Genomic DNA, 15,282 nt, shown 5'->3' with positions numbered 1-15,282 from the left:
AGCCAGCTTGAGAAATCTTCTCTCTGGGGTAGTAAAAATTGAATTTATTTTGAAGAATTTACCATGTCTTTGTGACAGGGTGCAAACTATTCTCCAAAGCATATTGTTCTGCAATTTTATAAGAGCATGAACTGCTTTTTTTTGTGTTGGCTATACCAGATCTGTTTATATAATTCATAGATTTTTTTCTGTTTTAACAGAAGCTTGTTTTATTCAGCATAGTCAGCAAATTGACTGCTAGATATATTAGCTTTTTCTACTGTATGCTAGATATGTACAATGGAAGGATTTTCTTCTTCAGGAAGGCAATTGCTCAAAAAAGAAATAAGCTGAGTTTCTCTGAGGAGAGTTAAGCCTGACTTGTAGTTAATTGGAAGCAGAGCTGTCAAATCAGTCTTGATGAGATGATGAGATGATTTATAACTCTTCGGCAGTGGTAGGGAGAATGCTCATGCCAAAGGATTTTCCAAATCTTAAATGTAGGCAGCAAAAATGTGTAACAAAATTACAAGGCACTAACATTATGCTGTTGCACTCTACTTGAATTGATTAGCTTGGCCTTATTCAGCGTCACCTGTTCTTGTTGTATGTCTTCCTTCTCTGTCTGTTCCTGTCCCCTGTGTTTGTGTGGGGTTTTTGTGATCTCTCCTTCTGTGATTGAGAACACACAGGCAGTGTTCTCACTTCATTTTCTTTCACCCAGTCTGCTGGCTGCCAAATAACCTTCCTCTCCCTGTTGAGGTGTCTGACCTGAGAACTACTGTGACTGCCAGGGAAGTTCTCAACTCTCAAGTGAGAAGTGGATGAAGGAGAAGGTTAAGTTTGGGGAGGATGCTAATTTACAGAAGGGCATGATAGACTATGTTGTCTGTGTCTCTAGACTGTATTTCAGCCTGTGGAGTTCAGTGAGAGAGGTCAGGTCTGCTAGGAATTGAGGGAGTTTTGTGACAGATGCCCTTGCTCCCCATTGCCATGCTCTGTGATGGCAGTGGTGTGGTACCCTGGTATGGTCAAGAAAAATCGCAGCAGATGACAGATGGTTTGAACTTTGCACCCTGACAGATTTTTAGCATCACAGCTCAGATGCTGGTCATCATCTCTGTGCTGTGACCATGTTTTAGAGTTAGTCTGTTAAGGCAATAAGGCCTGATTTGCATAACTAGCAGGTTATGCAAATAGCTGTGTTTGCAGGTTTATGTGGTCGGATTAACTGTTGTGCTAAGTTGTACATTCTTGGCCACATCTGCTGTATGCAAAAGGTCATGGTTCCCTCCCTTCCTGTCACAGGGAAAAAAAGGAAAAGAAGGGAGAGGTAGAGGAGGGAGACTTCTTGAATTAAATATTGTCTGGGAGAATTTTTCTCAACCTGAGAGACTCCTTCACTTTTCAAAACAGTGGGCACACAGAATGGGAAGGTAAAAATGGGAAAACAGGAAGAGACAGAAGATCGTATAACAGCTCTGTTTCAAAGCAGTTGTTATTTGAACTGGAGCACAAGCAGATGTGAACAATCAGGCCCCTGGTATTAATAATGGCTTTAAAAGCATCCCTATTCTTCACTGTCCTTGCAATGTTTTCTCCTTCTGAATATTATGGCATATATATGTATATAATACATGTGTTATTTTGTGTTATTCTTGTAAGAGCTGGATTGATAATTCATATTTCAAGTATATTTAATATCTCATAGTCTTTGAAATTATGTATTGAAACCTATAAACCTTGTTGCTTAAGGAGAAGATAAAATGTGAAAATGGAGGCAGAAGTGGGGATACAGGGGGAATAGGACAATGGGAATCTTGCTCCTCTCAAATGATCATTGAGCTTAAATTTTAGTTTGCCAACTGTGTACCTTGAAACTGCATTAAAAAGAAGCCATTTTTTTTTCTTTTAGGAAATTATTAGCTAGGAAATTATTGCCCCAGCTGCGTCAAAAATTGTCTTGCTTTGACTAATTCCAGAAAGCTCTTTATAATCTTTAGGACAGAAGGTAGTAACCTTAGTAAGGTTAGTGTCGTGCTATGTATTAAAAGAATTTTGTTACCACTCAGTTTCCATCTATCTTAATAAATAATGCATTATTTCAGTTCAGGCTGTTACTTCTGTTTCATGGTGTTCTTCCTAGTTTGTTTAATTCAGTACTTATATTTTTATTTTATTAATGAAAATCCTATTTCATATTGATAAAGTGTACTTTTGTTAATAATTGATTTTGGTTTATGTGTTCATTAGAAACTTTGCCGTTTTGAGTCTTCTCTGAGTCAAATCACCTATGTCTTCTGTGGCAACTGGGAACACCAAAAACATTGGAGTTTGAATTTGGTTCTAGACATGTGATATAGAAACAGAACTTCTTATTCGTGTTCTGATCTGTACGCAAAACTTCAGGTAGTTTTTGCAGAAGCCAGTATTTAGCGATTACATGTGCTGAAGAAAACTGCATTTTTAAAATGTGGGTACATCCTACTGTGATAGGCTTTTTAATTGAAAAAGCTGTTGAAGAGTTGTAACCAGAAGGTATCTAGAAAAAGAGTAACGCTGCTGATCTTATAAAATGTTATTAAAATGGTAAGTAGAATACCTGGGTGAGAGTGTGAGTTGTGCATGCAAAACTTAGACTTTTGGAAAAAAAATCTGTTGTAAATCTTGTTCCTATACTTCACATTTTTTAGGTTCCAGGAAACCTATTTCACAGCATGATCTGAAAGCTGTAACCAATGATGTGACCAGTGCAGGAAACAGAACTATAACTTTTGTGATTGTAACTTCCCCAAAACTTGGAAGGCTGATCAGAGTAGATTCTGATGATACCACTCAGGAAATCTTCAGTTTTACACAGTCTATGGTGAGCATTTAATTTATAACAGCTAGTTGAGGGGTAGATTGTTACTACAGAGAGCATCTCAGTTGCTCATTCTTTGTGTGATCCATTTATATCTGTTAAGTAACCAGGTGTATGTGACCCATCAGTGCAATCACCAAGATTTGCTATGTCATTAAATATCTGGCGTCTAGTAATGAACACAAGAGGAACCTTTGTTCCCTTCTGCTTGGATACTAGCAGGGTCTTGGCAATTCCCACTATTTTGCTTGTAAGACTGTTTGTCAAGAAGAGCTGTTCTGGTGCCATTAACCAGCAGTCAGAGCTTTTAGTTTTTGGCAGAAGAAGCAGCCTTTTTCTCTATGAAAAGTCCAAGTATCAGATCTGTTTCAGCTGTACAAAGTCCTCATGGCTGTCCCCAGGATGACTTTTATTGACTGTATTGGCTGTGGTACTAAATGTGTGAAGTATCTTAACTGTGATACAGGCTCTCTTACTGAATGACTAAAACGTGGCAGCTTATGTAACTCGATGGAAAAATTCTTCTGCAAAAGGAATACTTGTCTGTGTGCAGAATTCGAATATAACTATCTTTAGCATACATTTAGCTATTCTCAGAAAATTAAAGGGAGTGAGATAAAAGAGGGTCAATTTTCTGACTTTGCTCATGGAAAAACGTATTTTTGCAGATTTAAAATGCTATTTGATTGAGTATATGAAGGAATAAGAAAATCTATTGGTCAGAATTTAAACTTGGGCAGTAAAACCTGGAAAAAGGACAACATTTTTATTTGTTGTCATCAGGCTTTGAAACAACCTAACTAAGGATGGTTGTAGAATGGGTCTCCACCTGGACTTTATAAATCAAGATGAACACAGAATGGTTTTCATGAAAAACATATTGTAATCCCGTTATGCCGTTGGTCTTGTTTCAGAAGTTGCTGAGTTTTGTCTTGTTTGATGAAAGCAATGAACTGTATAATGACACTTTACCCTTCTGATCCCAAAATATGTGATTTTTTTGAGTATTAAATGAAACAATTAAGCATGTTAGACAGAAAATATTTCAGCTAAGGTTTTGAAGTGTCCCTCCTTTTGCCTGTGGATGTGACCATTATGTGTGTTTATTGGACAGTACCATGTCAAAACATGTCACTTATTCTCTGTAGCTTTAGTTTTTAGTAATGTATAGCTAACTTTCCTTTTAACTTTGTAAACTGTGAAAGGTTTTGGGCTGAAATAATATGTATGCTTTTCTTGTCTGTTGGAGATATTTCTATTGGCCATTTTAATTTCAAAAAAGTAGAGCTGAATGTCTTCTTGCAGGTGGAATTCAAGTATCCAAACAAGATTGCTGTTTATTCTGGTAGAGGGTGAGATGTAAGAGAGAGAAAGGGATCCTAAATAAGCTTTCAGTTCAGTGTGTTGTAATCACAGGGAGTTAAATATGAGTGAAGAAAATGGTATTTATGTTACAAACATTGTACATTGTCCATGTAATGGAGACTAAAGCATTTAGTTTCTGTTTGGTAATAAGCTTGAAAAACTGATTTGAATTGAAAAACATTTTGCATTAGTGTAGGTCTGTGGGTATTCATTGACTTAATTCTGTGTTGAGGAACTTGAAATTTCACCTTGAAAAGAAGTTACTCCTTTTGCTGGGGTGCTGAACTCTTCTGTATTCGCTGTGGTTTATTGCTTTGTTGCCAAAGGGGAAAAAAAACAGCAAAAAGAAACAGAAATTACTATTGCATTCCAAGGCATTTTTCTTGAACAAATGTTGTTCAGCTAATATAAGAAAATTTTTTGCACATTAAACACTCTTGAGTAACTCAGGAGTTTTTCAACATAATGTTTGAGTTTTGTTTTTCTCTGCAGTACTTTCTGTGATATCTTAGAAGTATTTTCATCTCACAGCAAACCACAGCTTCTTCATTATATAGAGTCATTGCAGAGGTAAACACAGAAATCCTCACCAATTGCATTCAGTTCTTAGACAGACATTAGAATGGATTTGCAGTCAAAAAACTGCAAAACAACCAGCCAATTAAGATGGATAATAAACACTGCTGAATTTAAAGGATTTGTATTGTCCTGTGTTTGTTACAAAAATTTGCTGTCCTCAGCTTGAAGTCCTAAAAAGGTTTTTGGAAAGTTACCCTGAGCTAACATTCTCTTCTGCTATTATTTTTTTTTTTTTTGTTTTTCCTATAATAGCCATTAAGAATTAAATCAGTATAGAGAAAGCAGAAACCTGGAGATGTGCATAAAGGATTTTATCACATTAGTCTAAATTTTTGAGAGAAAAATTGGGATGTTTTTGAGGCTGCTGAGAAAACTGACCTTGAAAGGTCAGTTTGCCTAGTGATCTTAGTGGGGGCTGTTGCAGTAATTTCAGGATTCAATCTCTCTGTATTTACACCTCAGATTCTATACTTTTAAACTTCATCTCTGATAACACCAGGGGGTTTTGGTTTCTTTTTTCACATCTTTCAAGCATGTATGATAGAAATGTGTACTAATGAGTCCCTTTAAGGTGTTTGCAGGGTGTGAGGACTATGTTAAAATAGTAAATTTAAAACCAGCACCATCTCAGACAGGAATCTCTCAGGCAGTTACAAACTAACATGTGCAGGTCTGGTCAGCGGTTGCCTGGGAACTTGCCAAGGATTTAATGGGTGTAGCTGTCATTTCTCCAGGGCAGTGAATGAATTATCAAGCAGACCAGATGCTGAATCTACTGGATAAGATTCAATAAGTAGTCTAGTCTTGCTATCATTAGGAATTCTATTACAGTTCCAATGTATTATAGTATTGACCATAAAATTCAGGTATAGTTCCAGCTGGTGAGAAATAATCTGAAAATGCTGCCTTTTGCTTTGGGGTCTAAAGAGATAAAATGGTTTTATCTTACATGTGCATTTGTTTCTCTGGAGATGTAGTGCAGTATCTTGCAATACTTTGAAGCTTGATTACTTACAGTAGACTGATTAGATTCCTTGAGTGTGACAATCTGCAAGGTCAGTGCAGGCAGGGAGAGGACAAACCAGATTCCTTCTCATCTTTTAGGAATCCCTGTCTTGCTGTGATGTAGAAATTTTCCACTGTGTAGTTCCATCACCTTTTTGCTTGTAAGTGAGAGTAACTATCAGTGGTCATGGCACTTCCTTCAGGTTTTCTTAGCCTCTTACCAAGTGTCTTTTGTCATTTGAAGGAAATAACTACATCAAAGTCCTTCTTCAGCCTTCAGCCTTTCATATTCTTTTTCAGGACAAATAATCCAGCCCTGCTAGTGTCCTTGCGAAGAAAACCCAAGAGATTGATACTTTAATTTACTAAAAATACAGTCCATTTGAGCACATGATCACCATTACTAGTTTGAGGCAGTTTCTCAGTGTTATGTATCTCTTTGCTCTTCATGTAAGGCTTTTACTAAAAATTAATGTCCAGTAACATTTCATTACTTTCATGTGTTTATCTGGCAACACAGAGTCCATCTTAAGAGAAAGAGAAATGTGGGATAATCTCAGTGTACATACAAGCTGGATTGATGGGCTGAGGCCAGTGGTGTGAGGTTCAACAAGGCCCAGTGCCAGGTCCTGCCCTTGGGTCACAACAGCCCCAGGCAGTGCCACAGGCTGGGGCAGAGTGGCTGGAAAGGAGCTGGGGGTGCTGGTGGCAGCAGCTGAACATGAGCCAGGCTGTGCCCAGGGGGCCAAGAAGGCCAATGGCATCCTGGCCTGGATCAGCAATGCTGTGGCCAGCAGGGCCAGGGCAGGGATTGTCTCCCTGTGCTGGGCCCTGCTGAGGCTGCACCTCCAGTGCTGTGCCCAGGGCTGGGCCCTCACTGCAGGAAAGGCCCTGAGGGGCTGGAGAGAGTCCAGAGAAGGGCAATGGAGCTGGGGCAGGGTCTGGGGCACAAGTGCTGTGAGGGGCAGCTGAGGGAGCTGGGGCTGTTTGTCCTGGAGAAAAGGAGGCTCAGGGGGGACCTTATCACTCTCTACAGCTGCCTGAAGGGAGGCTGTGGCCAGGTGGGAGTTGGCTTCAATCTGCCCAAGTAACAAGTATTAGGATGAGAGCATATGGTCACAGTCTGTGCCAGGGGAGGTTTAAATGGAATAGCAGGACACCTTTCTTCATGTGAAACACAGCTGAGTATTGAACCCAGTATTCACCTTTCTTAATGTGAAACACAGTTGAGTATTGACTGCCCAGAAAAGTGGTTGAATCACCAACTGGATATTTTAAAAGACATGGAACTTGGGACATGATTTAGTGGTGGATTTTGCAGTTCTGGATTAACAGTTGGGTTTGATGTTTCAGCTCTTTTGCAACCTAAACAATTCTATGATTCTGTATACTCTGTGCATGGACTAAGGTACAAAGGTCTTTTTGAACAATGTTCTCAAGATACCTTTTCTGTCCTTAACACTCTTCTGCTTATAATTACCTTGCTCTTACACATATGTCTACTTTTTACCTGGAACAGGTTGATGAAGGTGTGATCATGTATGAACACTTACATGCTGAGTCAGCTACCTGGAGTGCAGAAGATTTCTTTACATTTACTGTATCCTCTCCACCATCTGCTCTGGATGTCCAGAGGTTCCATGTTGTCATTTCATATGAAATTGACAGGCATGATCAGAATAGTCATCTTCTAGCAAATACAGGTAAAAATGCTTCACTGTTTTGGCTCAGAATTGTTTTGGATCTGTCAGAGGTCCATTGAAGAGCAGAGGAAAAACAAAAATTTCTTTCTCTTCAGTAAGCAGTGACCAGAATACTTCTGAAATGGAAAGTACTGTAGGGTAGTAGCTTGGAGTGCTGCGTTCACTGCACCTTTAGAAATGAAATAGATACATAGGTTTGATGCTTCCTACTGCTGTAGAAGACATTTTGTTTTCTGTAATGGTAGGTGGAAAACACTATCAGAAGCTTTGAGATACTTGTATTTCTTTAATCTTAGTGTATGCATCAGTCAAAAATATTCTTTCATATCTGATTGTACTTTACAAGTAGTGGTAATATACTTTTAGCTGTGACATGGAAATCAAGGATACCACAAAGGATAGAAATATTTGAGTGTCATCAGTGTTTAATATGTAGTTTCTGAAATAGTGCAACTATAAAATGTTCAGTTTCTAAGATTGTCTTTTCATTTCTGCCAGGTGCCATAGTCCAGGAAGGAGGTAGAGTAGTAATCAACAAAACCAACCTAGATGCTTCAAACCTATTGATTAAGCTACCTGATGTACACCGCTCCATGTATGAAGTCTGGTATCAGGTTGTGTCTTTACCCCAACATGGCATGATTGTTGTTGGAGAACGAAACGTTACCAAAGAAAAGCCTAACTTCTCCCAATACGTACTGGACAAATTTGGAATTATGTACATACATGATAATTCTGAATCTCTATATGACAATTTCACTTTTGCTGTTTGGTTGAACCTGAAGAGCAAGCCTGCTACAAAGCCCCATAGTGAAGTTGTAGAGGAGATGTTTAATATCACTGTTTTCCCAGTGAATGACCAATCTCCAGAACTGAAGACTAAAAGACTGCACTTGAAAGTCCTGCAGGGAAATGTGTCAGTGCTGGGGGCAGAGAATCTGAAAGTTGAAGACTTAGATAATGCTCCAGCTGAGCTGAAATACACCATTGTTAGCAACCCCAATAATGGTTACTTAGCAATGAAAAGCAATCTCAGTGTCTCTATAGAAGATTTCACACAAGCTGATGTTGACAGTGGTAAAGTGTGGTTTGTACAGGATGGAAGTTCGTCTTCTGGGGTGTTTTATTTCAGTGTGACTGATGGTAAACATCGCCCTTTATACAAACTGTTCAGTATTGAAGTTGTACCAATCGCTCTCGTCCTTGTCAACCTTACCAATGTTGTACTGCCACAGGGCCAGACATCAGTCACTATTACTGACATGCAGCTTTCGGCTGTCACAAATGGAAAAAGCACTAAAATTATATATGAAATAACTCAGCCACTCAAATATGGGCACCTCATGATTGGAAATAAGCAGGTTACTAAATTTGAGCAGGCAGATTTGTACTCAGGAAGGCTCTCTTACCACCTCACAAATCTTACTGCTTCCAGTGATGTACTGGAGTTTATGCTTTTTACTGCAGAAGGCAATCTAACAGGACAAGTGCTGAACATCACAGCGAAGCCTTTAGTGCAAATTGTATCTGACCTGCAGATTTCAAATCAAGCAGCTTATAAATTTGGAAGCAGTGACCTGGATGCTTCTGAGCTAGCCAATTTGACAAACAGCAATCCTAGATTTGAAGTGATGGTGCCCCCCTCTCATGGGAGGATTGTTAAGAAAAGGTTTGTGAATGATGCAGTGTTTGAGGATATTCAGACGTTCACCCAGGCTGACATTGATAGTGGTGTTTTGCTTCTAGACATAGACACAAATATGACAGGCATCAATCTGTTGAATGACTCATTTACATTTATACTCAGGGCAGATGCTGTACAGCCTGCTGTTGGCTGTTTTCAGTATTCCATTGTGCCACACAGTCCTCCACTTGTGCAGGGTTTTACAGCAGAAGTGCTTTTTCTAACCAGCATGACCACTTTCAAGGCTCACTCTACCTCAAAGGACGAGGCACTAGTCTCCTCACAGAATGAAGAGCCTACAATAGCACCACAGAAGACTGAACCAACCATGTGGCCAGGGCAGAATCATTGGGGAAACCTACATGAGGAAGATCCATTGCTAAATCAGGCCATGGGAACAAGTGCATCTGTCGAGTTGAAGATGACAAACCAGGTTAATGTCAGGAGTCACAGAGAGCAAACAGGTGAAAGCAGCCCTTGGTATATTATTATCCCCCTTGTCCTGGTGTCTGTCCTACTCATTATTGCTGTTACTTCTGTGTGCATTTTGTTAATGTGTCAGAAGAAAGAGAAGACAAAACCTTTAGTCAAAAGTCAAACAGATGCAATCCTCAGTAGTGCAGATCGATGTCTGGAACGGAGTTTGACTGTGCCCTCTGTCACAGTGACTCCTCTTCTGAAGGGGGCTGAGAGAAGTACAGCCTCTACATTTGTGGCAGTAAAACATGAGCAGCTGCTTCCTACAGTGGCTTCTCCAGCTACAGAAAGGTATCTGAAAAACAGTTTATTAAATCTTGATCCTGAAATGATCCAATATTGTCGAAAAACAAACCCAGCTTTGAAGCACAATCAGTACTGGGTATAGTCAGACCAGGTTTGGTCATGTTAATTGATGTCATATGGAAAAGTGAATATATATTGTTGACATATAATTTGCTGTTTATTACACTCATTTATTATAGGTTAAATGATACACTGTGTGTTAGATGATATCTAAATACCTGTGAAACTGTGAAATAATAATAACAACAAAAATCCTACTGATTACAGTGGCCATGACAGAAGATTTGCAGTTGGTATGTCAGCAAAATTCTCACTTAATTTAATGGGGAATTTGGCCTTGTGGATTTTAAGTGCACCCCATGTATGCAGTATTTTTTATTTCCCATGAAAGGTAAAATAGAATGTTCTGTCATGGATTATATATTTTTATTGAATTGTTGGGCTTTTCTTTAACTGATTTTGCTATAAAGGTCTTTTATTCCTTCTGAATCACTACTTCTCTTTGAAGACCTTCAAATTGTTTCAATAAGTAATTTTTCCATAATGCTAATTTCAATAATTTCAGTAATTTTAACCTGAAGGCTGTTCAGAGGCCAGTAGTAAAGAAACAAAACTGCATATTTTGACAGGTCACTAAACTTGATATCCAGAATTCAATTCAGCAACAACAGTACAGCAGTGAATAAGGATTCTGGTGGAATACTGTGAGATATTGTTGGGTTTTGTTTTGGTTTATTTTTTCCTGATTTTGTACTGAACTTTAGTGTCTGAAAACTGCTAAAATATATCCTTTAACTCTACCCCACATGGCAAAGATTGAGTATCTGTCAGTCAGCCTGTCTGCTCAATTACCTTTAGGCTTAGATTATACCTGGATGTGCATAAAATTTCCTGCTTCTGAGAAAGGGGTAAATTCTGCTTCCAGTGAAGCAAACACAGCCTTCTCTGGAATCTGTGTACTCAAGCAGATGGCAGTAGAATCAAGGCCTGGGCTGCATACTGTCTTGGATCCTGAAGCTATTGACAGAAGCAATCCTGCAAGGTAGCATGTATCCTCTTTGGAAGTTTCACAGTTTACCCCTCATGTTCCAGAACACTGAACAAATATGCCTTATGCACTGCTGCCAAGTACTCTGTACTCCAACTTTGCTCTGGTGATAAAGTGTGCAATAATTTCTGTGCAAAGGGAATATTTCACTCTTTTTGAAAATCCAAGCTCAGTAGTGATGTGCAGTCTCTAGTTAAGGCCCAATTTTATTTCCACTGAGAAAAAATAGTATAATTTCTGTTGACTACAAAGAATGAACTGACTTTAAGGGAATGGCACTGTGATAATAACCAGTCTCTTATTAACAATCTCTTATGAACTTCTCATCTACTTTTCACCTTTAAATTGCTACGGGTTCCATCCAGCATCTTTGTAAAAACTCTGTTCTCAGCAGTCTCAGCACTGCACCCAGTCAGTAAACACTGGACTATCATTTTTATTTAGGCCTAATTTTATATACCGTTTTCACTTTTATAGAATGGATTTGCTGACCTCAAGATCCTTGGTGCTGTTCATGTCATACTACTTTGTTTTAAATGCTGTTTAAAATTTTTGATTATTAAGTGTTTCTGTCATTTATAGATTCTAGTTATGGGAAATTTCACCCACAAGGTGGGCCAGATGTAAAGTGTGCTTACTGCTGTGTTCTGGGAGCTGAGCACAGGAGCAGTGGGGGTAGTGCTCACCTCTTCCACCTCTGCCATGGGCAGACATGATTGTGGTGCATTTTTAGAGGCCACTCCAAGAAGAGTAGTGCATGTCAGTGGAAAGTATACAAGCCATGTCTTCAGCTGATCAGTAGAGTATTAGAGTACTTGGGACTAAAGGTATGAACCCTTCATAAGCTGAAACTAAATGTGTTAGAACCTTGTTACACAGTTTTTAACATTTGTCATTACTCCATCTTCCCTGATGCCAGTGTGGAGTTCAAGCCTGTGATCAGTGTGAAGGGCTGTGGGTGTTTGGTGTCGCAGCTGGATCTCGCTGTAGATCTGTGTGGTGGACCTTTTCTGCTTTCCCAGAGGAGGTCTCTGGGACTGTTCTGAGCAGCTCTCAGCCAGAGGTGGTGTTGCCAACCACCACAGGGACACCCCTGCGCCCTCTGTGGAGGTACAGCTGTATGTCTCTTGCCATTTCCTGGGACCCCTCCTACCAACACTGAGCAGACACCAGCTTCCTCCAGATCCCAGCTGTCAGGTGCAGCCTGCCTCCAATGCCTTCTGGACAGTAGCAGCAACCTGATCCCTTTACACTTTCTCCAGGACACACTCCAAAGAGGACTAAAGAGCTTTAATCTCAGCACTTTTGTAACCCGTGAAGAAGCCTGCTTCGCATTTTTCTAGCTCTGGGACCTTCCTGTCAAGAGCAAAACACACCTCATGCTCCAAATCCTTTCAAGCAGTGCACCTACACTTTGATACCAAAATAGTGCACTGCTGAAAACTCCTGAAGTCTGGTGACAAAATCCACACTGTCAGCTTGTGACAGGGTGAACAAATATACAGAAATTAAATGTGTACTTTATGAGATTTTGATAAGTGTACCAGTGTAAAGATAGCTGTGCCTTAATTTGTGGTGTTTAGTGTGTGGTGGAGATGGAACATAAGGCTGATGTAGTGCTGGTGATGTAAAAAATGAGACTGTGACATAATAATCAAAAAAACTGTCATTCAGTTATAACTCTGCAATTCAATGGGCATTCTTGAGTTCGAGCATTTGCATGGTAGGAGAGAAAAGCACTGTATAAGAACATCAAAAAAGGTGGTGGAATTTGTGCTGGCTCTTTTGGCTTTAGCATAAGGGGCTAAAATCTTGCTCTGTTTCCAAAATAGTTTTAGTTGACAAGAGATGTTCATTTCCAGTAGATTAGCCATTATGGGATTATATCTTGTGCATTTTTCTCAATTTTTAAAGCATTGAGGTATTCTTTTTCAGCTTTGCTTTTGTTTTTATAGTTAAAATCAGCCTAAATACCTAATTAATCAGGGAAGTGTGCCAGCATTCAGTTTTCTTCCTCAGTTTTTGCTGCTGTGAGACAACTGTGCCAAAGTGCCTGCCATAATATGGAATGTTTTGATGACAACTTTTTATGAATGTAAGTTTATTGTTAATCATGATTACTTGGTTTAATGCAAAATGCAGAGACAATAGTGTAACTGATAACTGCATAAGAATTTAGCTTTAAAATCCCATCCTGAATCCTAGGTAAAAAAATCCCAAAATTAAGAACTCTGATTATGTTACACTTTCCCTGTGGACAGTGCAGAATAGTCTTTGGCAGAGGATGGTTTATCTTGTTCATACATGGATATGTAATATAGATAAATTTGCTCTGGCTTAGCTAGTCTAGGTTTGAGATGGTAAAAACTAGCTGGGATGAGTCCCATACTGGGTTTCCTAAACTATAGTCAATCTAAAAAATACAAAAAAACCCTACCCCCCTTTGTGGTTATGGATCCTTTTGAGATTCTAGGAACACACATATTTTCTGGTCAGAATCTGGGTTGAATATTTTGGTTGTTTCCCTTGCCCTTGAAATTGTGTGGGTTTTTTAGTGGAGATGGGGTTTCTGAAGGATTCCCCTTTTTACCAAATGGAGTTATAAACTGCAACATGAAAGTACCTTGAAAACATATATTAAATCAATAAACTTTTTGTTTATAATCCATGCTTATAATTGTGCTTTTTATAAAGACCTCTGAAGTGCAGAGACAGAAGAGAATCCCATTGCCAGTAACAGCATTCTTCTGAGTTTGCTAGTGTTGTATTTTTTAAATTGCACAAAAGTGCGCTGTGCTGTGCCCAGTGCCTCTCAGTGTGTGTGGCTGGAAAAGGAGACACTTCTCACTGTGCACCTAACCTGGTCATGTCCAGCACTGGCAGGAACGTAACATCAAAATAAATGCATTGATTTGAACTTGTTCTAACAGGACTGCCCTGGGTTTATTTCAGAAAGATTTTCTGTTATTTAACTGCATCTGATTTTAAAATATCAGGTTCTTAAATACATTAATGTTAATACATTAATGCTGTTTCTTCTTTGATTTTCCTCTTGATTGAAAGTACCCCCTCACTCCAGCCTCGCTCCAAATACACTGTTGAACCGCCTTCTTTTTCTCAATCAGAACTTAGCTGGTTTGCAGTTGTTCTTGTAAACTGAGGTAAGGAACTTCCTCTTGAGACATGAGAAATGCTGGTGGCTCTGGGGAGCAGCTCTCTGTACACCATGCATTAGTGCCCTGTGCACAGAAATCTGTCCACAGTAGTGGCAGATTACTGTGTCCCCCTCCTACACCTCAGAAAATACTGGTTTGGAAAGAAGAGAAAATAGGACAGAAATGGTCATAAACCCTTTACATTCTCCTTTTATTTACATATGGATGAGTGCCAGGTACAACTTTTGCTGCAGTAGCCTTTGCTACCTTCTGCAATTCCAAATTCAGCAGAGAGTCTACTTACGTGGCCTCCAATCTGCTTTGCATCACTTTTTTCAAGTCAGTCCTTGTGATGCTATGTTGAAATACATTCTGTGAATATTTTTATACAGGCTGAAAATAATTGTCCTGGCATATTCAATGGAAACTGTATTAATTTATCTTCACTCATTTCAAGCTAAGTAATTCCTGCCAGAGCTTGCATATCCCAAACGCAGTCCCAGAACAAAATGTTCTTTCATTGCAACTGGTGAAATCTATATTTTCACATCTATTTGTAGGGAGATTCTGCATGGTGAAATGCCTGCTGTACATGATCATTTCCTCATTTCCAGTCTTCCGCTTGGTTGTTTCTGTGGGAATGCTTGGTACATGCTGGTAGGCACTGCTAGACGTGAAGTTATTTGCAGTTTGAGGTTTTAGCTGTGAAGCATTTGCATGGCTTCACAGTGAGAGGGGCATTACTTCACATAAATTTGTTGGGGAAAAACAAAGGAGGAGCAGATTGAGAATTGGGATGGGAGTGTCAAAACTCCTTGCAAGAGCACAGGCAATAGATCTGAATAAATGTATGCAATGTAAAACGTGTGACTGATCACACGTGGTGGAGTGATTTGCTCCAGCTCATAGACTTCATCTTGCATAGGTACAAGATGTGGTGCATGAAAGCACATTGGTGAGAAAATTTTTGAGAGAATAAAAAATAAGTAATCAAAAGCTTGCTTTTCATATACAAGTATAGACATTGAAGGACTTATCAATGAAACTGAATCTCTTAGGGAGAGGCATGTAGGAAGTTGTTTTGAGACGTGCAAAGCCCCTGGAAAGCTGCTTTGCTG

At 39.3% G+C, this 15,282-nt stretch overlaps 2 protein-coding genes across 10 annotated transcripts in view; one reads left to right on the top strand and one right to left on the bottom strand.

Annotated features, from left to right (window-relative positions):
• The window catches only part of SNX18 (sorting nexin 18), a 211,659-nt gene that overhangs the window by 86,768 nt on the left and 109,609 nt on the right, over positions 1–15,282 (bottom strand). The gene's annotated exons all lie outside the window — the stretch shown is intronic.
• LOC102071897 (chondroitin sulfate proteoglycan 4) overlaps positions 1–15,282 on the top strand; it is a 48,749-nt gene that overhangs the window by 23,964 nt on the left and 9,503 nt on the right. For 5 of the 7 annotated variants that reach the window (XM_074532502.1, XM_074532501.1, XM_014269589.3 and 2 more), the window contains 3 exons: positions 2,673–2,845; positions 7,311–7,494; positions 7,993–13,673. In XM_074532502.1, coding sequence (XP_074388603.1) covers positions 2,673–2,845; positions 7,311–7,494; positions 7,993–10,043 — 2,408 coding nt within the window. In that variant the 3' untranslated portion in view covers positions 10,044–13,673. Of the gene's footprint in view, positions 1–2,672; positions 2,846–7,310; positions 7,495–7,992; positions 13,674–15,282 lie in introns of those variants that run through there. The other 2 variants (XR_012578027.1, XM_074532504.1) reach the window with 1 other exon arrangement.

This window comes from Zonotrichia albicollis, chromosome Z (assembly GCF_047830755.1).
Source record: "Zonotrichia albicollis isolate bZonAlb1 chromosome Z, bZonAlb1.hap1, whole genome shotgun sequence".
NCBI classification, from domain to species: domain Eukaryota; kingdom Metazoa; phylum Chordata; class Aves; order Passeriformes; family Passerellidae; genus Zonotrichia; species Zonotrichia albicollis.
This window is presented reverse-complemented; position numbering and strand designations above follow the sequence as displayed.